At 44.3% G+C, this 23,825-nt stretch overlaps 1 protein-coding gene across 6 annotated transcripts in view; it reads right to left on the bottom strand.

The window, feature by feature from the left end:
* LOC116945526 (uncharacterized) overlaps nt 1-22,358 on the bottom strand; it is a 32,651-nt gene extending 10,293 nt beyond the window's left edge. Inside the window, exons 1-9 of one of the 6 annotated variants that reach the window (XM_032959891.2) lie at nt 22,052-22,358; nt 13,875-14,037; nt 9,116-9,157; nt 7,807-7,957; nt 6,758-6,867; nt 5,218-5,384; nt 2,760-2,779; nt 2,325-2,461; nt 1,224-1,426 (exon numbers count right to left, since the gene is read on the bottom strand). In XM_032959891.2, the coding sequence (XP_032815782.2) occupies nt 1,224-1,426; nt 2,325-2,461; nt 2,760-2,779; nt 5,218-5,384; nt 6,758-6,867; nt 7,807-7,957; nt 9,116-9,157; nt 13,875-14,037; nt 22,052-22,100 (1,042 nt within the window). In that variant the 5' untranslated portion in view covers nt 22,101-22,358. The other 5 variants (XM_032959890.2, XM_032959892.2, XM_076069397.1 and 2 more) reach the window with 5 other exon arrangements.
* Between the last annotated feature and the right edge of the window lie 1,467 nt (nt 22,359-23,825).

Below are 23,825 nucleotides of genomic sequence, written 5' to 3'. Positions count from 1 at the left end.
CCTCCATACTTGTGCACTACATGCAATGAAACACAGGCAAGTTTAGAAACTTGTATGGTTATCATATACTTGTGCTGCCACTGCTGTAATCCTGTTAGCAAATGCTTTCTTAGCAGGGGTTCTTATCACTGGGTAAGGAATTTGGAGTGATTAAGGATCTGTAATGGTAAGTACTGTATCCATACAGTAGAACTCTCTTAGCTTCCACCGCATTCATTACTATAGTTTTAATCAGCGGTATATGGGGTTGTTGTTGCTGCTTTGACTCTCAGGACATTGCTCACTATGATAAGGGGACCATGGGTCTTGTATAGCAGCTGAAAATAGTTTTTTTTACCACCAATCATGAGGAACTTGCTGATTTTGGTATTTAGCAGTTTTAGAAAAAGTAAATTCAGGCTCTGGCACGCACTGTTATAAAACTTAGAGGTTTGCAGATTTCTATTACTTAGCCGTGTTGACAGAAGTTATTAGAATAAAAAAACATGAACATTGTGTAATGGTTAAAATAACACCAAGTAAACATGGCAATACTATAAATGTTTTTAGGCAAATGCCCAATTTTTGTATTGGAAGAGACCAAATTAAGCGGTGGCTAGTGACTGAGACATGCAGACATTGGGGACACGTGGAAAACATTTTTCAAATTAGGAAGCACGTCAATATAAACGGTCAACATTTTCAAGTGCATTTACTGAGCCTGAAATAAAAGTGTTACGTACATGTCAAAAAAATTTGAAAAAATTGTAATTTTGCAAATGTTATTATTTTTATTACGATGAACATCCCCCACACTGTCCAGCATCAAGCATAGTGAAATAACCCACACGAGTTTAACACGTAGGCTTTCGCGACCAATATTATTCATAATAAAGGTTTTTGGGTTAGATCGCGTTTATTTACAAAAGTCTTTTGTCAACGTGACACTTTTTTTGCTGATTGGCCGTGTCGGGTGGTGGAGGGTTACGACACATTTATAAATAAACGCGATCTAACCCAAAAACCTTTATTATGAATAACCCACACGAGCCGTACACAGCGTGGGGGGAGGCCCTCATCCAGCAGTGGATGGACACAGGCGCCGTACATGTACCGAAAGCTTCAGAAGAATACGCGGTACGATAACAAGAACGGAAAGTGATTGGCGATTGCGCGCGCGCACGACTGATGTTCACGAGCCAAAATTGGTGGCCGCTCGTTATTGACGGGAGAGAACGGCGTACAGAGAAGGCGGCGCGCGCTGCGCTGGGTGTCGGTGCCGCCGGACATCCTGGAATATCTCCCGGCAGAATCCCTGCCGCCCACACAGCTCTTCTTGAGGCGGTGCAGCCGCTTGTCGGTCTCGCGCAGGCGGTAGGCGCTGTTGAGGCCGCTCGACGGTGCCTCCGATGAGCCGTCCTTAGGCTTGAAGGCGCCCTGGCTTCGCCTGCAAACGCGCAGAGCGGCCACACGCGGAGCGCGGCTGTCAGCTTCGCGTGGAACGTCCCCACCCCCCTTCTGTTGGGCTCAGCTCTCAGCAAGGTGGAGGAGGGTGTGTGTTGCTTAGCCAAGTGGCTGCTAGAATTGGCAGGTGGATACAGAGCTCCATTACGCATGTTCCAGTGTCCACTTGTGTTTTTTTGTGTGATCACTGATTTATGACAAAGCTATGCATTTTAGAATTAAAAAAAACTGCCAGATTCACATGTTCAGGGGAAACAACCTGCAGCTCCGGAGCCATATGCAGCTCTTTAAAGACCACTTCTTGAGGTTGATTATTAAGGACTGTCTTGTATTCACATTCATTGTGGCTTTAGAAATTTCAAATTGTTTTACCGAATTTGAAAAAAATTTATCTTGTTATTTTGGTTGCCCGACCCCTGCACATGTTGATGAGAAGGCCACAACACATTGCTTTAGTGATTTGCCGCCTTGTTGATTTTGTACAGTGATAACAAATATTACACAACATGTTAATCTGACCTAAGTTGTGTTTTCCTGCTCACTTTAGTAATGGTAGCGCTCATTACGATTGGCTGTTCTGAGCCAGTGGTGGTAATTCCATATTACTACAATGGGAACTATTCTCTCCAATATCGTCGATCTTGACCAGTTGAATATGAAATTGTAGTTTTTGCTCTGCATCTACTTCAGCCATAAGAACGAAAATATACGAATAACTTTTTTGCCACCTGACCAATGAACCTTTAACTTATTACATATGAAGAAATGTTTTTTTTCCGTCCTATTCAAAGGGCCAACCAGCCTGACATAACTGTGGATAATCCAGCGTTGCTAATGAAGCAATGCACACATGCGTGGTACCGCGTGGCACCGCGCCTTACCTCTCGCACGTGTGACACTCGCACAGCTCGTTGTTCTCCCCGAAGAAGCCGTCACCGTAGTAGCACGTGATCTCCTCTCCGGGCTCCACATCACGCAGCACTTGCACGCACGCCGCGTCACGTCCCGTCGACACAAACTGAGGGCGCAGCGCAGCGCAGCAACAACGACAGACACTTGCTTCGATAACAACGATCATCTCATATTCTGTGGGTCTTTCGATGAAGCCACGTAGATAGAACAAATAATAAAGATAACAATATCACGTTTCGATCGTAACACAAGCAATCGTCGTCGGGTGAAAAATATACAGCGGAAGAGCTGCTGAGAATTTAAATATGGCGCTTAAAACGATGCAAGTTACCAAATCGCTTAAATCGCTGCAAACTTTGTTCAAGTCGAGAAGGGAAATTGAAAAATGTACTCTATATACTCACTTTGCAACTTGGCCTGCAATCTGCAGCGCACAGCAGAATCGTGGCAGTATAAAACATGGAGAGAAACAGGAAAGATTGGTTAGCTTCCATTACACATCATTACCGTCGGTCACAGATAAATGTCGGAGGGTTCAGAGAAAAAGTGTGCATCTGATACGGGAGTGGTGCAACAACAAAGCATGTCAGTATAGGTGACACCAACCAGGCAGCTAACTGCAACTCGTTGTGCATAACAGAAAGTCTTAATTGCTACCACAGCACCTTTTAAGCAAGAGCCAAATAAAATTACCGATGAGAAGTGAAAGCTGATGGTTAAGAACAATTGATTTGGGGTTACACTCGACAACGCCAAGCGAAAGCAGTAAATAATACACCCATGCATGCACATAAATAATTATATTTAATCAATGTTACGAACAAGAAATGACTTCACAACCGGTGCGCTTTAATAGTGTTGGGGCTGCCACAAACTTCTAAGCCTATATGAATCACATGTACATCCCAAGGATTCAATGGCAGTGCTTACAACTCAAGAGCCCAACTGATCTAAACCTGTAAAAGGTAGGGGAAGCAGTGTCCCAAGCTGGCCTACATGGGGCTTGTTTGTGCTGTTGGATAAAACTGATGAGCAATGTGCAGCCAACCCTGTCATATTAATCCTGACCAAGCAAAATCGAAAAGTCAATACCAATTAACATCATTTACACATTCATCCAGCAGACCCTGTGAGTAAGGCCACATGCGTGGCTGGCTTTAATTCAAACGCGTGTGCAGTTCGGACAGTAGTATACATGCAATACATCCCCACGCGTGTCTAGGGATTCGGCACAAGGCTCAATTTCACTGGCCACTCAAAAGTCAACTCAAGGTAGTGTTGATATTTTCAAAAGTTATTTTAACAATCGATGTCGAACATGGACAGGAACAGAGCGTTGCTGAAAATAAACGTGAATGCACGCCGTATGGAAAATTGTAACGACTCTGTGGCCCAGAACAATGCATAGATTTTCGGCTGTGCGAGCTAGCTTCTGTAAATCATGCAGATGACCTTCTTCTCCGAGAAAATAAATGTTTCATTGCCATTGCTGCTAGCGTCGCCACAACGAGGCTATGTCACTCCGACACATTAAAGTGGAAAACAGAAAGCTCGGGCAGACAAGGACAATCTTATTAAAATAATAAATTTCATGCACACTAATCTGATTGTCATCACACAGCTTCATGGCTGTTTATCTTCTTTGAAATAGGAAGAGGGTGTGCATAGAGCTATGGGAACACGTCCCAATTTTTAAGCTTCAGATTTTAGTTCCACGTGAAAGGGTGCCACAATCCCAGCCAATGGAACACGAGGCTTTTAGGACTTAAGCTAAAGTGTATCCCCTGCTCAAGCAGGCAATGAGCCAGGTCTCATCTACAGTGGTGGAAATAAGCTGGTGATGAAAATTCCGCATTCCGATCGTGGGGGACTAATCTCAAAACAGGGCAAGCCACTGTTTACCTTCCCAGTAAGTTCAACGTATTTTATCGACCCTGGAGGAATGATGGGCCAGGTCAATCCCTGACGAGGATTTTGACACGTCCCTGATTGAGAGTTGAGTGCTCTAAGCACAGATACACCTGGGCCTGATTTAAAAATTACTATTAGGGTTTTCTTCCGCTGTATATTTCCCCCAGCTACCATCCAAAGCGACTTCAGAATTGTACAAGCTCTGCGAGGTTGCATTCCATTAAGTTACGGGAGTATTTTTTAAAATATAAATGTCCTATTTTAAGTCATGCGTCTTCAGTAACTGGTCAATTTTCAAAACAGATTTGTTTCTCTGTAATAGCCAGTTGGTTTTACTGTAACGTGATTTATCTGTTGTTTTCACATTAGCATTATTATTAGAGCTGATGTCCCTGATGGAAGATTGTTATATGCAGATGTATTATTTCTCCATCGATGCAGAGTAAAACCAATACATTTGAAAACACATCAAGGAAAAAAACGCATTTTATCCCAGTCATATGAGTATCAACTGTTTTACTTATTATGGACATATATAATAATCTTATTGACTTTAATATTATTTTGTTTTATCAAGTAAACATAACTGAAATATTGCCATCGAGGTCATCTGGATCAGAAACAAAAAACAATGACAAAAGAATTGGAACAAAAGTTCAAAAGTGCGCAAAAAAGAGCACGCAGAGGGTGCATGCCAGGAATCATACTTAGGAGACGTAAAGTAGAACACATGGATCAGAGAGTAATAAAGGCAACCACAAGTATGTAAACAAAAATAACATTGACCTGAACATCAAATTGCATTGTTAAGACAAGCAACTGGGCTTTGTAAAGACATGTAGCTGGAAGGGACGATGACTTATAGTCGAAACCAACAAGTGACGTGACCGCCGGGAGGAAGAAATGAACGCCCCAGTCCGCTCCCCCCGAGGGAGAAAGCGCCACACACACCGTGATTGATGAAGGCGGCTGGGCCCAGCCAGAGCTGTGCGCAGTTCTTGCGCGTCGAGTACATGACGCTGAAGTCGTTCTCGCCGTGCCGTAGGAGCAGCGCCTCCTCCTCGGGCGTCATCTCCGCGATGCAGCCGACCAGCAGCTCCATTTTCTCGTTTTTCTTCCTGCGAGCGGAGACGAAGAACCCGGCATGCGGTTAAGACCAAGTTCGTCGCAAGGGACAAGCGCTGTTAGCGAGCCCCAAGGCCAACATGGCTGTGACCCAGCACCGGCCAGTTGCTTTAATCTCCGTGCTGATGCTCACACTGGGGAGATTAAAAGGCAAGCTAATGAAAAGCAAACTACAGGTTAAGATACTACGTAAGTCACTGATATGCGTTTCCCAAAAACATGTATATGTCCGGACCTTTGGTAAATCCACTGCTGGTGGAGGACACCCCCAGGACCCAAATAGCTGATAATTGACAAAAGGGCATATGCACTTATCGACCACATTCAAAACATAATTCTTGGTTCCATGGCACTAAAACGGTGCTCCACTTAATCATTAATTGCACGAGCAATTTATTTAAATGCTGCCTCGTTAAGTGGAACACAATGCTTTCGGTTGCTTAACAGGAAATATCGCTGTTGGCATCAATCAACAGTCAGAACCAAACGTTCAGAGATCAACGTTCACACAACGTGCAGCACGGGATATTTTTTCACTGCGCAAGCTATCGAGCACATGTTAATCTCACCAAATAAAAGTTGCTGTGTATGTGAGTGTTGAAAAAAAAGGCTTCAATACAGAATTCGACACCACAGACACTCAATATACCTTTGTAAGAGCCACTCATTTTGGCAGTCTTAGTAGCACAGAATGCTTTTGCCAAGCACTGGCAGATTTTATTGCCAATGGAGTAACACCACAAATGCGCTATTCAAAAACATGTGTTACCACCCCACCCGAGAGAACGAGGTAGTGCTTCTCATCGCCATTTCTGACCTTAAATAGGCGGAGGGAATTACACATTCATACGGCAGGGGCCAGTCACACAATACTGGACATCTCGTGTTGGCTTTTCACAAAGTGATGCTTGCTTCATGAACTCCATAGGTAAGCAGCACTGCGTTTATTTAATTATTGCATTCGAATGCATTTACAGCATAAAAATAATCAATAATTATGAATGTATGTAGAACTTTCCTCGCACCACATGTAGCCAGCCATGGCAATCGGAGGTGTGGGGGGAAGGACAACAAACTAAACACAAAAGCAGCTCGAAAGAAACACATTTTCAATCTAAATTTACAAGTGCATAGCTCCAGTGGTTTCCTAATATCAGAATTATACAATTAATCTAGCAATGACACGGCTACACAATGGCTTGCTCTTGTATAATTAGCACTAAATGCTGCTCTATTTTGAGGATGGACAGACACCCTTCCCTGTTGATTTGTTATCCGGTGCAAACAGTGATGATTGCGAGAGGGTGTTGTGTGTGTGTGCGATGTGCGAAGCCTGCAAGCAAAGACCCTCCGCGGTTGAACGAACCATTCTCGCGTAGCCACCACCTTGGCGCCATTTTTCTCCGACGAGTATCGCGTGCACTGCTGGATCTCAAAGCCGCTCTCCGCCGTGAATATGCGGAGGTAGCGGAGAACCTGCAGTTGGCAAAGAGGAGAGCGCTTACTTAAGTGGCACTGTCAAGATGAGGAACGCTCCCCGTTTGCTCACAGGACTCGTAGATGTAAACGTTACGGGCAGTCCCACCTTCCCAGTAGGGAATAGGCAGAATGAATGCATTTGTATAGTTTGAGGCCAGATTTGGCCAGTCAAGTGTTTCAGCCCTCTCTCTGCTCTGAAGAAAAGCCTCCGTATTAAGGTAATGCTGAAGCAGTACCTTAATATGCATTTGTAAATGTGCCAAAGTGATTTCTCACTCAATTGAGCATTGAAGTGAATCTCATCTCCCATTTAAAATCCTGAGCCATTGGAAGAAAAATCGTCATTTTAACCTATTCATAGGGCAATCACTGTTGACTTTTCCACAAAGCGGTACCGACTTTATCGAGCCCAGGGGGATGGTGGCCCGAGTGAACCCCCAACAAGGATTTTAACTTGCGACTTTCCCATAGTTGCCAGTGACCTGAGGCTGTGTGACTGTAAGCCTTGTAACACACACGGCTCAGCTCACATGGCTTCGTTACGAAAGACCTTCAATGAGCAGGCACGGTCTTTTATGTACGCAAGTATGTTGAATTTCCTCTGCACCGTATGTAGTCAACCATGCTAATCTGCTGGACCCATTTTATACCTTTGGGGTTAGGGATTTAGTTGGCTAGATTGGGGAACATTAAGAGGGCACATCATACATTAAAATGTTTAGGCCTAGTGACCACCACAGCGAGTGGTCCTAGGCTGGACTGCAACGCTGTTCATGGGAACCGCTGGCAAGGCACGGACCGCCGCCTCCCCAACTCCCAGCTCTGGGAACTCGCTATAAAGACCGCGTTCGATCCGGGCTAGGATCGGTCCGAGGAGGATCGGGCCCCCTGCTCCGGGGAGCAGGCTGCGTGCATGCGTAGTCCCGCATGCCGTACGTGCTCCTTGAAGATGCTCTTGTGCAGCAGGTGGTTTCGCGGCCACTCCCGGGCGCTGAGCGCGCGGTAAGCTTTCTCCACGTCACCGTCCACACGCAGCTGCTCCGCCACCTTGCGCAGCTCCTCGCGGCGGCCCTTCACCGGCCGGAACCTGCCTCGCACCACACACACAAAGGTCAGCTTAATTCGGACATCGGTATGGCATACTAAGGTTGGCAGCCAGGAAGACGTGTGTATTCATATTACAAAGTGACAAAGATAGCCCTAATCCCATGTAGTATGCACAGGCTGTAAACGAGCACCTAAGTGCTATGGGTTATAACCATGCCGGACCGGCTTTGTCTCCCTCGTGGGGACGTTCATGCACCGTAACAGGTACTCATTGCAGGCCGAGTCGACCTAGGGGAGGGAGCCCCAGGAACAGTTTAGATTCACCATTGAGGTTAGCCATGCACGGGAATTGAACTCGGGTCGCCGGGTTCAGAGTGCAGTGCGCTATCGACTACACTACCACTCCCCAACACACATGTACATACATGAGGATAAAGATCACCACCAAGTTTTTCCGTACAGCCGTTATACACTACTGGGCACTCTTTGGGCAATCATCAAATGCAATCTTTAACACATTTACTGCATGCAACGTTGGGAACTTGTAGGAAAACAACATAGCGTGATGGCGGTATGTCGAAAATAGTGCAGCGACTATTGCCAGTAAATATTAATGCCAGTGAAAAGTGTCTTTGTGAGTTATGGTTTTTATAAGGCATCTACGAAGGCAGGCATGGCATATGGGGGGTGGGGGAGGTTAGCGTGGGGAGGACTCATGTCCACAGAGTGTGCCATTGCCTCCCCCGTGCTGATGTTCACACACAGCACCAGGTACTCATTTAAGTTTAAAAAGAATAAAGAGGCTAAATAAAGGTTCAGTTTCCACTTGTCGTTGACGTGCATTATGATACACGTGCATACAAGCATCAAACATTGGAAAATATATCCTCAAGCGCACACCAACAACGAAATAGCAGAAATGTACCCCATGGTCAGCCTTCAGAATAATCAATTAAACTTGGCACAAGAAACTGGATTTGCCTCAGAAAACCAAAGATGGCAAATAGGTTGGCAAGCTACTTGATGTATAATATGTAATGTAGAGGGGCTACATCTAAAACACACACACCTAAGGGGGAGGTCAATAACAGGTGATTTAAATGCACCTATAAAGCACATAAAAGCTAATGTGAGCACTCACATTGAAAGGGGTACAAGCCAATAAAAACAAGATGGCTCTTTCCTCATAGATACATACCTAGGTTGCGTGTCCCGGAGAGCGTGACACGAGTTTGATGCTCTGTTAATGAGAGAAAAAAAGAGATTTAAAAAGTTACAGCGAGGCAAACCACTGCAGCACTCTAATGATGTATTAAAGTGACAGGGAATTCACTCGAGTGCTATAATGGCATGCTCAACTGTCACTTTAAAGTAGGCCTGTAACCAGTCATGAATTGTCACAATTTCAAGTCGCAAGTCAATTTGACAATCGATTTTGACTCATTTTTTACATCTCCTTTGTATTGTTTCTCATTTGTACAGTTGGGTTTAAATGTAACTTTAGCATGCATGATAATTGTGTGCAATTTGCATAAATAGTTGATAGATCTTATATGTATAATTCAGTCCATGTATCATCAGTGAAAGAACACATTTTAAGGGACAAATTGTTATGCCAATCTATGTATTTTTTGCATAAACAAAACCTAAATCTTGTGCCAGACAGCCCAGGACAAACAACCTACTAGAAAGGGTATTTTTGTATTTCAGGTTGCAAGTTTGTTTCGTGGAATTGTGGTTTAAATAGATAATTGCCACCCAGCCTGTGCTCGGGTTAAAAATGCCTGTGATGGAAGGGGAATTTACAAAACATGACAAGATAATGCCAGCCAGCACTTCGGCTGGAGACACCACAGTGCTATGTACCCGAAAAACTGCGGGCGGCCAATGCGACATTTCTGTCACGTACACTCAATGACGATAGCACATGCTATGTCTCCATGGGTTACACATATACAGTGAGGGAAAAAAGTATTTGATCCCCTGCTGATTCTGTACGTTTGCCCACTGACAAAGAAATGATCATTCTATAATTTTAATGGTAGGATTATTTGAAGTGAGAGAGACAGAATAACAAGAAAATCCAGAAAAACGCATGTCAAAAATGTTATAAATTGATTTGCATTTTAATGAGGGAAATAAGTATTTCACCCCCTCATAATCAGAAAGATTTCTGGCTCCCAGGTGTCTTTTATACAGGTAACGAGCTGAGATTAGGAGCACTCTTAAAGGGAGTGCGCTCCTAATCTCAGCTTGTTACCTGTATACAAGACACCTGTCCACAGAAGCAATCAATCAGATTCCAAACTCTCCACCATGGCCAAGACCAAAGAACTCTCCAAGGATGTCAGGGACAAGATTGTAGAACCTACACAAGGCTGGAATGGGCTACAAGATCATTGCCAAGCAGCTTGGTGAGAAGGTGACAACAGTTGGTGCGATTATTCGCAAATGGAAGAAACACAAAAGAACTGTCAATCTCCCTCGGCCTGGGGCCCCATGCAAGATCTCACCTCGTGGAGTTGCAATGATCATGAGAACGGTGAGGCATCAGCCCAGAACTACACGGGAGGATCTTGTCAATGATCTCAAGGCAGCTGGGACCATAGTCACCAAGAAAGCAATTGGTAACACACTACGCCGTGAAGGACTGAAATCCTGCAGCACCCGCAAGGTCCCCCTGCTCAAGAAAGCACATATACACGCTCGTCTGAAGTTTGCCAATGAACATCTGAATGATTCAGAGGACAACTGGGTGAAAGTGTTGTGGTAAGATGAGACCAAAATGGAGCTCTTTGGCATCAACTCAACTCGCCGTGTTTGGAAGAGGAGGAATGCTGCCTATGACCCCAAGAACACCATCCCCACCGTCAAACATGGAGGTGGAAGCATTATGCTTTGGGGGTGTTTTTTCTGCTAAGGGGACAGGACAACTTCACCGCATCAAAGGGACGATGGACAGGGCCATGTACCGTCAAATCTTGGGTGAGAACCTCCTTCCCTCAGCCAGGGCATTGAAAATGGGTCGTGGATGGGTATTCCAGCATGAAAATGACCAAAAACACACGGCCAAGGCAACAAAGGAGTGACGCAAGACGAAGCACAGTAAGGTCCTGGAGTTGGCTAACCAGTCTCCAGACCTTAATCCTATAGAAAATATGTGGAGGGAGCTGAAGGTTCCAGTTGCCAAACGTCAGCCTCAAAACCTTAATGACTTGGAGAAGATCTGCAAAGAGGAGTGGGACAAAATCCCTCCTGAGATGTGTGCAAACCTGGTGGCCAACTACAAGAAACGTCTGACCTCTGTGATTGCCAACAAGAGTTTTGCCACCAAGCACTAAGTCATGTTTTGCAGAGGGGTCAAATACTTATTTCCCTCATTAAAATGCAAATCAATTTAACATTTTTGACATGCGTTTTTTCTGGATTTTTTTGTTGTTATTCTGTCTCTCACTGTTCAAATAAACCTACCATTAAAATTATAGACTGATCAGTTCTTTGTCAGTGGGCAAACGTACAAAATCAGCAGGTGATCAAATACTTTTTTTCCCTCACTGTAGACAAATAGTGCAACACTGCAGTTGTGGGAGAGGAGGGGTGAGGCGGTATTTTTATGCACAAATGTAAACAATAGCATACTTTTTATTATGACTACCCCCAGTTTTGAATAAACTTAGACAATAGGGTGAATGTATTGGTTGTGTGACCACTTCTGAGTGAATTCTCCGAGCTACAAAAAAACTATGAAAAATCAGAAGAATCGGTTTGTGGATCAGGAGATTTGTAGTTTAAGCAAATTGATCTGGAGCTCCAGTACTCTTAGCTCCATTCACTAAGAGTACTTTAACTGCAAAGGCAGCATTCACTTATTCACAGCAATGTCAGGTAGCCTCCTTGCCAATAGCGGTATGAGACCTTCGATTTGTTTGAAGAGCAGAAAGTTATCAGTGATGATATACCTGCATGAAGGTATATGAACGTATGAAGGTTTAACTTTTAATATTAATACAGATACCGGACTTTTTTTGCCTAAAATAAGCACAAATAAAAACAATCCTAAAGAACACATGAATTAAGTTTAATACGCTTTATGTATTATTTTTCCAAGACCAACATTTGAATGAATAATTATACAATGTACATGGCTTATTGTTTTAATATTGTGAGTTCAACTTTTATAGCTATACACGGATAACATTGATATCCGTCTGTAAACTGTGAAAGGATGTGTGTAATAAAGGTACTTCCTAAGAAGAGCCAAGTGCCCGTTGATAAGACGATTTAGCATGGGCACAAACTCCATATGACACTGACACTGTGAGGATAGCACAAACATTAATTGTCTGCAGAATTTGCCTGCCAGGCACTGATGACATTTCTGATATAAATAGAATCCTATCTCAGTGAGCACCACTGCTGCCGGGAACGTGCGAAATTCACAATCGCAGAAGTGAACGATGGCTGTCGTATTAACTTGACCTGGAGTGCATGGATTTGCGCTGTGCACACACAGACAGATACTTTCACGAATAGTCACGCTCTCATATGCATATATGCACTCACCGCTCACAGGCTTTTTGAAAAGTTTACTAATGCACCGAATCACACAAAAGCCTTGACAGACTGCAGGAGCAAGTGCTATTAACGAGCACCTGTGAAGGAGGGCCACGGCACAGGAGGGGGTGGGTGGCCAGCACCAGGCCTGGATGCCTTTGTGTCCTCGGTGATGATGTTTACACATCCCATCAGTTACTCATTTGAGGCCGAGTCGACTTAGGGAAGGCCCAGGACCAGTTCAGATATTCGTTGAAAATGTTGGCCACGAGCGGGAATCGAACTCGGGATGCTGGGTTCATAGTGCAGCGCGTGAATCGCTACACTACTGCTCCCCACATACATACAAAGATCCTCCGTATAGATTACACAGACTGTGGGGGAAAGTGATGTTTGCAAGTGCTGAATAGGGCAAAATAAGACACGAGGTTGGCAGGGTAGTGTGGCCAGTTCCCATGCCCAACTGCCCATCTCCCCCCGGTTCTCACTTCACCATGCTTCCGTTATAGGTAAAGTCAACTTAAATTTGACCAGTGCAGGCTCATATAATTTCTGGTCACTGATGATGTGCAGGGTCGGGAGTTGAACCAATTTGTCGTGCAGTACGTGCGCGACTGTACCACCACGTCAACGTCGACAATTTGCATTTTTCAACAAGTCGGTGATGGCATGTGGGACCTTGTGCACAGCAGACATTCTTTTTGTGAGCTATTTTTTTGCGTGTTTAGTTTGTGCCCTTCCCCCGCAACTCCCAGTAAGCACGATTGGCTACGTACAATGCGAAAGAAGTTCAACAAACATACATAATTATAGAAACTAAGGTAAGTTTAGGATTCTTCGAGTTCCGTGTTAATGCCCGAGAATCAGAGACAGTTTTAACGTTGAATTAGTTCTGGGGTATCACCTAGAACACAAACACACACAAACACTTTCATACAATAAAGACAAAGATACCCTGTGCAGCCTACACAAACTGTAGGGACAGGTACTGTTATTGAGCACCTATGAACGTCAGCATGGCACCTAAGGGGGTGGCGCGGCCAGAACCATGCCCGCATACCTTTGTCTACACCAATGCTGATGTTTAATACACAATGCGCATGGATATACTTTCAAGCCTGAATCGACCGAGAGGAGGACCAGAACCGGTTCAGATAGTTTTCGCCCATGTTGGCAGCAGTTTGCTTATCATGGTGCAACAGCTCCCCATAACTCACACACATAACAATCGCCGCTCACCACTCAGTGACGGGGTGACGTCACCATAGCATTTGTGCATATGTTATAGGTGCTCTTTGAGACGACGTGAAGTGTCGACGGCATGCTGCAAGGTCACGCAAGAGAACCAGGTGACATGGGTTGAACACACACACACACACATGCGTACACATTTACACACGCACCGTGTGTTCATCTTGTGCGTCTGGAAGCCCAGGTACTGGTCGAGCACAAGCGAGGTGGCCAGGTCGTCAGTCTCGCAGAGCTCCTTGGCCGACATGCCAGTGCTGGGAGTCAGTCGGGAGCCGTGGCCCTCTGAGCACATCCTGTCCCACGCGCCGGACCCCACTGCTGTCACCACACATAGGCACATGAGCATGAACACACACACACGTTGTTTTATGGATGGACAGGCATGTGTGCACATGGAAACAAGCCGACAACTATAGACTGATACACCTACACAACACAAATGGCCATATTTTGAGCAATGCAAAAACAAAGATACAAAGATCCCCCATATAGCCTTAACAGACTGTAGGGGCAAGTGCTGTTAGCGAGCACCTATGAAGGCCGGAACGGTACACGAGGGGGTGGGTGGCCAGCACCACGCCCGACCGCCTTTGTCTCCCTAGTGGCAATGTTTACACACCGCACCAGGTACTCATTTTAGGCTGAGTCGACCTAGGGGAGGCCCGGGACCGGTTCAGATAATCGTCACTGGTGTTGGCCGTGAGCGGGAATCGAACCCGGGTCGCCAGGTTCATAGCGTAGCGCGCTAACCGCTACACTATCGCTCCCACACACACACACATACAACTAACACGTCAAGACACAGACACGCACACACATACATGCAAAATACTAAGATTCCCCGTGTACCCTACAGAGACAGATGGAGCAAAATTCTGTTAGCAAGCACCTATAAAGACCGGTATGGTGCGAGAGGGTGTGGTGTACCTTCCACCATCCATTCCTAGCTGCTATTGTCTCCCCTGTGCGTATATTTACACACACTGCACACGGTACTCATGTTAAAGTGTGATTTGACCTTTGGGAGGCCCAGGACAACTGCCCCCAAACATAAACGAGCACACACATATATACATTTAAAGAGCTGCCAATAGCGTATTGATTCACACACACAGTAATAATAGCTCAAATTTATATTGTGCCTTTGAATAAAAGTATTACTAGACCTTGTACAGAACAATTAACATTATTGGAAAACAGAATTCAAAAGGAATAACAGATAAAGATCCACCTCTGAGCTACAAGTTGGATCTATGAAAGTTTAGCTTATCAAGAACCCTTGAGTAGTCTGATGCACTGATTCATCAATTAATTAAAATAAATTATTTTGCTCATAATACAATTGATATTTTTTAAATATATAAAAATGTAATGCGGTTGCAGTTAGACAAATTAAGCAAACGCCGTTCAAATTAGGCGATAACAATTATACGAGACGTTTTTTTTTAGGGAAATGCAAACCCAAGACAATTCATTGAATTGTGTGTGTGTGAGTGAACTGGCAGACGCATAGTGGCTGCGCTGGAGAGAGTGCGGCAAGCTCGCCAGAGCAAGGGGAGGAGCCTGCAACTTAACAGTCATCTGTGTGCTAAAGGCGCCACCTACCGCTCGCTTATTGCACAGCAGCATCCACTCAAGTCGCGCATTCTCATCATCTGTGTAAATAAAGACGTGAATCTGTATGGAGGTCTCAAAAAAACCCATAGGGTACTTTCCGACAAGGCAGAAAGCTGAAATATAATAGTACGTATGTAGCTTTAAGGACACAAACAACAGGTACAATCTGGAAATCCGAGATTTTCATTCTAAGGCACCAAAATCTCGATTTTAAGTGCCCCATAAACATGAACCATCATTCAATATTTTCGTTTGAGATATTTCGGATTCCAACGGTTTTGAACGAAAAAAATACACATTTTATTACGTTAAAATCTGAATAATTCGAAAACGGTAAACGATAAGAGCTTCTCCTCCGAGTATTAAGTTCATAAATTTGTGTTCTTTCTAATAAAATATAACGGAATCTTTTAATCGAGCGGTTTCCGATGGGTACGTATTTAAATATAACAAGCTGAATCGAGTCGCCAACAATAGTTTTTTTGCGGAAAAATACAAATTTTTGTAGTTGTTAGTGTCTGATCGTAGATAAAAGAAAATCATAGGTTAATTCTTAAATTGAAAACTTTTGTCTGGCAAAGCCAGGCTTTATGAACTAGTTTGACTATACACATATCATGCAAACGGGCGGTCAGCCACAAAGTAATGATGAGCTGAGAGACTCAACCCACTGAGCTTCAAGCCAGGCTACAGATTGCAGTACAGCAAGTGGGTTCCTGATTCATCGGTGAAAGACATTAAAGGCCGTATCTTCTCGTATGTGTGACTTCGAGGGGCTGTGGTTTCCTCCCACATTAAAAAGGACTCATTAAAGGAATTGGACAAACCACCTCGAGCCAATCGTAAATTCTCCATTGTTGAAAAATATTCGTGCCGCTGTGGAAAGTCAACAGTGGATGTATTATTGGGAGACTGGTCATGTGAATGTGGAATATCTTCAGCCCTAGCTCAAGGCTGACCAACAGGAGATGAACATAGCCCGGTTACTGCTTTGGCCAGGGAGACTCATCCAAGTGTTTGCGTCTCATTTAACAGCATATGTTGAAATGTTCCCGTATTTAAATGCTTTATAAACTCAAATAACCGCAAGGATTCCAGCATATTTTGATCACTTAAATCACGGAAACAGCATCTCAAAGCACTTAAAAACACAAACAGGAAATACAAAAAAGAGGAAATGTCTCGAGAACTTACAAAATAAGTAGCAACAAATACAGATAATCGTGCAGCGAAATCTTCACAAACCCACAGACACCCAACATATGGTAAAAAGAACAATCACAAGTCCAGCAAACCAATGAAATCCAAGGTAGATGTCTGGTCCAAGTCACCAATTAACCTCCAGCAATAATTTTTCCAGCCACAAATTAAAGAATGTTGGGTCTTTAGATTGACAAGCTATAAGCAGACTCGACCATACCTATGCCAAATTCCAGCAATTATTGAATACCTCTTTAAAACGCAATGTGATACTCTTTACAACCATGCGTTCTCCAAGTTCCCCCTAACATCCAATATCTGTTTACAGATGTGTTAACATGTGTGTGGAAATATTAAAGAAATGTCTGCATGTACTGCCTCTATCTGCAAAAGTTTTGCGTCAACATTCCACTTGGGAGCTATACAATTCTTCTGAATACCCGACGGACTGTAATGCCAATAAAACACTTTCCAGCGTAAACACACCCTTACATTCACCATCAATATACGAAGTATTCCGGGCGCTAATACGGTGGTCCACGGGCATCATTAAGCAAAGCCGCGGTTACACAGCTTGACTCGCAATGGGAAGGCTGCGAGCTAAAATTTCTATAGGACACCTCCCGGGGTCCATAAAATAATTACAGATTTGTGGGAAGTCAACATTTAGTTGTCTTATGCAGAGGCTGAATCCTAGCACAGTGTCATGACATTTCCACCGCTTGGTTCTAAGGCTGCATACCAAGATAAAATGCCACTGCAAAGCTCATATGACCAGAGACAATTCGACTTTTGACCAGGTCACGTGTGTACCAAGTGGTGTGTAAAAAAAACACACAACTGCTTCATTTAACAACCTTCTCTTCAACACACATGTCCATTTAAAGGTCACTAATTTTATAACCCTCCAATTGTTAAACACTACAGGGTTGATTCCACAGCCCTTCATTGCCCTGAACAATAGACAGAATTGATTCATGCGTACAGCGGACGTTTACGCCGCCGCAATAAGCCGCGACGTTTTCAAGAAAGACTCGCTACACGCCTTTTCAGAAGGATCCTGCGATATTATGTTTTTGCCAATTCCTTCATTGGGTGATTTGCGTATGGAAGAAAACTGGAGAACCCAAGAGAGCAGTTCTCATGACGCATTAAGGCTGTACACACAACACAAGCAATGCATTTAAACAAAACACTCCACTGTTGATATTCAAACTGTGGTAAAGCAGCGTCAACTTAGCCATGTCATTTGAAATACGAACTCATAGCAGTGAGCAAAAGGAGGCATTACAATTAGCCAGCTAATGACCACTTCAGATGTTACTACAGTACCAGCTCAGCAAGTGAATCACATAAAGAATGGGAAGGCAAGTTGAAATGTAACATTACCGATTTATCAATAGAAAGTGTATTATGCATCTAATTGGGCATGTAGGAAAGAATATGAATGAATTGAATATTTTAACTGATTAACAAACACTGCACCAACTAAATCTGCTACATTTACTTTCATGGACAAATAAAAATCGATTGTTAATGAGAAATGCAATTTTGAACTGTGACAATTCACGATATTTGCACAGTGAATCGTTACTCGCCTGAAAGGCTGCAATGTTAATATCTGGACAATAACTGGAATAAAAAAAACTCTTCCTTAGCCATTTAAACTGTCGGGGCAAGCGCTATATTTTATAATACTCTACGTGATGTCCTACACACCACATTAAATGTGTGCGTGGTTTGCAGCATAAAATGCACGCCCACATTGCTGTCTGTATGAGGACCATGCTGTTAAAATGAATTAAATATGCTGGCGTGCAAGATTAAATATTCTGCTAGTGAATGTTTGGGAACGCAGGGGGTGTTGGACCCCTTATGCTTAGCAATTTGTCAAGAGTGGTGGTATCAATGATTCTGTTGACGTCATTTCAATCGCAGAAAGTGTGCAGGAATGCTTGCATGCTTTATCAAAGTGTGACCTCTGCAGGCTAAAAAAAAACGTTAAAGACCCTGTGATGTGGTGTTTGCAAAAAACGGCCGTGTTGTCAGTCATAGCAATATTCAAAATATTTTAAATTCACATGTAACTTAATAACATAGAAACACAAATTTAAAAAGATTCGTTTGAAAATTGTGCAATTTTATTAAGTGTATAAAAGTACAGCACCATTAATTTGTTTATTGCTGTCCTATGTAAACAAGGGCAGTTGGCGAATCATCATTTCTGACGAGTTGCCATTAGTTTAAAAACCATTACGAGTGTAGTTGGTGGTTTATGAAATTACAGTGTAATATACTTCTTACATGACCTCCTAATCCAAACATTCACTTTGCATCACAAATCACAGAAAAGGATAATGACTGGGAAAAAAATAAAATTATGGTTACATTCGAAAGTGAAAAAAGTTCACGAGTTTCCTGGGAAAATAAAAACATTATTTAACTGTAGTTATATATATCATAAAGCAATAAGGAAACTAATAATAGAATATGTTTACAACAATGCACACGATATGTTTAAAGACAAATACCATTTGCAAACAACAATGTGTATAATTAATTTGGATCCCGTGAAGCTGGTAGACAAGCAGGCTCCCAGTGAAAACATCCTCATTCCTCAAGGGTCAGTACAATGAGTGCTACGCTGAGGCTGCGTCACTTGATGCAGGGAGTTGAACTGTGGATATGCTGTGAACAGACTTCTCCCTCCCATATGAATGTGAAATCTCCACCACAAGCTCAAGGTTACAAAATGTTTTTGCGCATAAAGACACCGACAAATCGCACAAGGTGCACATTTACAAAGTAGTATAGTTAAAGCTTATTTTGCTAAGAGGACATAACTCACTTTGTCAGTACTGGCCACCATGCTGTGGAGAGACTGGCCACCACCATTATACTGTGGAATTTACACCAATGAGTGTGGGCTGCCAATGCAGAAGAATGCCACCACATTGTTTATTCACAAGAAGACTCTTATTCTTAGCTCTTTCGGTAAAGTCACGTTGAAGGGAAACAATAAAATATATATAAAACAATAAAAAATTCAACATGACTTTACCGAAAGAGCTAAGAATATGAATTACTGCAGTCACGAAAGCTTTAAATCAAGAAGACTCTTGATTAAGAATTTGACCCCAAGCATCAGTCAAAAACAAAATACTAATTAACTTTTTATTTATTTTACTAGGAAAGGCCTACTGAGATTTTTCAGAAACGACCTCGCCACAAATGATACCACAACGAAGTGGCTTATTACGTGGAAATATATAGTAGCCAAATACTCTGAATCGCACGTTTCTAAATATGGAGGGAAAAAAAAACCAAGAGAACTGAGAGAAAAATCCACACGACCACGGGGAGACAACATGTAAACTCCAAATAAACCGCATGCGTGAGGATCGGGATCGAACCCACCACCTCCTCGTATGCCAGGCGAAGTAGTTCACATCTCGCCACACACGTGGCTGGGGTAAACAACTAGACCACGGAGCAACTTCAAGGAGGAGAAACCCCCCCCCCCCCAACAAAAGCACCACCTGCACAATGAGCTCTGGGGACAAATTGGCCGCGTTAATCTAATCCCCCACAAGGTGAAGAAGGCGTGTCCCGTTCACTGCGCTTACTGCAGGGCGGTGTTGTCCGCCTGGGACGCATGGGACGACGCAAACAGAACGTGCCTCACATGACAACAGAGCCACGTGGGCAAGGTGCAGTACCCCGGGCAGACAGCAGGTAGCGCCATACACATCACACATTCAACATGATGCTATAAAAGGCTGCTAGATACACCATACACGCATTGTACTAGGCACTTTATGCACACAAAAGAACACACAAATTACATGGTATACACTGCACACTGAAAACACAAAATACACACAATCAACACTATTCTCGGTGTAAACGATACACATTTTATACGCGCACTGCATTATGCACACATTATATAACGTATTATAACTATATTATTAAATATATTAGTAGCTCAGCAGCTTCAAGACGCTATAAAGACTGCGCATGCTATATGCACTCAAAATGCACAACATATAAAATCAGAATATAGAATTCAACACAATGCACTCCATTCACGTCCATTATACACAGCTCGTCATATATTTCGTGGTCATACACCGCGTGCACCAATCAAACACCGAAGAGCACATGAGCAGGGTGAGCACAAATACGCGAGGATCTTCACTGTGACTAAGCAAGTTGGAGCCGGCTAGCCTTGAGAAAAAAGTACATCACTGAGGTGTTGGGCCATCTCAGATGGAGCACGTAACGTCTATCGGAAAATGTGGGTGGCGTAGGGTCATAGCGAGGGGTTGAGGTTGGGCGACAGGAATCCTGTGGGAATGCAATTAACTGGATGAACGGTGATTGTGGCGAAGATTAAATACAAAGACGGTGCGCCTGTAACGTATTTTTGCAATTCTGAATCTGAATTGGGCAGGTGTGAAGAAGTTCACGACACGCAACATGCATCACATGCACTGAACACACAAAAATTACACGCGATGCACAACAGCGCGCAAATACATTAACACAATACACGCATAAAAACACACATTAAATACATTACACTGCACAGACGCACAGCGCACTCTACATACATACATAACCCACTCACACCAGAATATAGTCATGTAAAATACACGCAGAATCAAAATATGTATTTATACTGGAGGAATCCGAGGAGCGAAAAAGCGCCTTTTCACACAACAAAACACCCCCCAAACGTTTTCCATAAACAAACATAATACACACTACAGAGCACATATACAGACTTTACGAAACACACTACAAGTATACATTATGCAAGCATAATATTCACCAACACAACATACTGCAGTACAAGTTACTCCATACACAGACGTAAAATACGCAATACACAGCGTATCCAAGTGAAACCAGAAAATAAACACACACAATTACACACCACAAACCACACTACATAGATTTCAAAATCACACAGTTACTCCATACACAATATAGTATACGATACACACACGATATACAAACACTACCACAACGCACTCCACACGTAAACACCACGAATAGCAACGCAACTGCACGATACCCACTGCATGGCATTGAAAGCGATACCAATCCTCCTTAATGCCAACCCTCGTTAATGCCGCCCCTTAACGCTGCCTAAAATGAATGCACGATCATCCAAGAGGCGATGCATTTCACAAAAAAAAACATTGAAGAAGCACAAACTATAAAACCCGTCACCTCCTGAGAGCAACACCAGCTGCGGCCTAACACCAGCTTGGAGCCTACTAACTTTCCTAATTCCAATACGGGCGGGAGCGACGCGCAACCTCGCTGCGGCGACCAGGCTGGAAGGCCTCCCCCACCCCCACACCCCCCGCTCCTCGAGACGCAACCTCGAGCCAAGCTCATCCTCGCACCACACCCGCGTGCACCGCCGTAGTCTCAAGCTCGCTCGGACGCAGATTCGCGAAGCACCGGGGAGGGGAATCGCGGGGAGCGAGGGCCCGACCTGCGAGTAGGCGAGGGGAGGCGCGAGAAGCCGAGGCCTGACGCAACATGGCGGCGCCCCGCTCGCTCACTACCTTTCGCTCCGATACTTGAAAATAGTCCCGGCTTCGGGCGCCTTTACGGGCCGTTGGGAGCGAATCTACTCGTTGCCAGCGCGCCGCTTTTGCACGAGCGTGAGCCGCTCGCGTCGGCCGGCGCTATTTCGAGGCGTTTGGCGTGCGATTTCGACGCCGTCGGACGCTGTGTAGTGAGTGAAGTGGCTTGTGGCGTCGGAGGGATACGGTTAGGTGGTTATCGTCTGCGGCCGCTAGCCCCGCCCCGTTCCCCCCGAAGCCCCGCGCCCCGTCCCCCGAAGCCCCACGCCCCGTCCCCCGAAGCCCCGCCCCCGTCCCCGAAGCCCCGCCCTCCCCATTATAGCCCCACCCCTTACCTCTTAAAAAGAGAAGCGCTCAGCACATTCGTCAATGACGCCACCGCCTTCGCAAAGACGATGGCCATGGACTCCTCTACTTACGAACGTTCAACTTACGAACTTTCAGAGACGCGAACAAACCTGTCCGTTATGTCCAGTCGTAAGTTCAACCGTCGCGCAATAGATGGCGATGGTGGCATCTACATCTTTCAGTTTCATGTATTTGGTATAGCCCTGTGAGACATTTGGCTCTTGAATCGGGTGCACCCGCAACAAACAAAAACATGAACAAGAAAACATCTTAAAGTGACTTTGTGTGACTGTGCAAACAGAAAGTCCAGGAAAAAAAACAGCAAAATATTCCTGAAAAAGCACCGCACACCAACGATGTGTGCAAAAATCCCAGTGGGATGAAGTCAAAAAACAACAACAACAACCACAAGACAACTTAGATTAAAGCCATCAGTTTAACTCCGTACTACAACAAACAAACATGGCCAAACCAAAAAAAGTTTTCGACATCACCAAAATAAAGCCATAAAAGCAGAACGTGAAGAAGCAGCGGCATCTACATCTGCAGAACGTGAAGACAGGTGGGATCAACATCTACAGGAGATTATACAACTTTTAAAGCTATTCCACGTGTTTAGTGTACATGCCGTAGAACATGTTTGGAATCGACAGGAGTAAAGTTGGACGTACGAATAAATCGTCTGACGAACAAACCTCTGGAACCTAACTCGATCATAAGTAGAGGAGTCTCTGTATCTGTTTTTTCCCCAGTAAAAATAAAAGTAATTGTTACACAAACTCATTGAGCCCAACGACCTTCTGGGAGGGCATAATTTCAGCAGTATTGATTCAGTCCAAGCAAACTTCTTACCTATTAATTATTAGCCCTGCTTGTGTCTCTTGTGGCCCCACCCTAATCATATTGTAGTGTAGTAGAACGACACGACTGTATTGGCTTGGTATGGGGGCTGTAGGCGGGGGTCACGGGGGTCGTGTCGGGCCGTGACACTCTGCGTGAACCCAACAGGACACGTGACCGGATAAAGGGGGGCCAGGGGCCCCAGGGGGGTCACGTGGTTAGGGTTCGGGCCTTCCCGAAGGATCGAGAAGGGGGGCGTGGCCTTGGGCGGAGCCGGCCACGCCCCCCTTCCCGTGGTTATAAGCGTGGTGTGGACGGAGAGCTGGGGGCTGTTCTGTGCTGTTCTGCTGGGTCAAGTCTGGGATGAAGCCACCATCTACGATCCTCGGTCTCCGGTCCAGACATGTAGTATCCCCGTGTGTTAGCTAAGTTACCACCCTATGTCGTTATCCTGTTAATATTAAGAGTTGCCCATTGTGTGCGCCTGAATTT

Source organism: Petromyzon marinus, chromosome 24, assembly GCF_048934315.1.
Source record: "Petromyzon marinus isolate PM22_M1 ecotype Great Lakes invasive population chromosome 24, UKy_Petmar_22M1.pri1.0, whole genome shotgun sequence".
In the NCBI taxonomy this organism is placed as follows: Eukaryota; Metazoa; Chordata; class Hyperoartia; order Petromyzontiformes; family Petromyzontidae; genus Petromyzon; species Petromyzon marinus.
The sequence above is the reverse complement of the archived record's forward strand: the minus strand, read 5'-3'. Positions and strand labels throughout refer to the sequence as shown.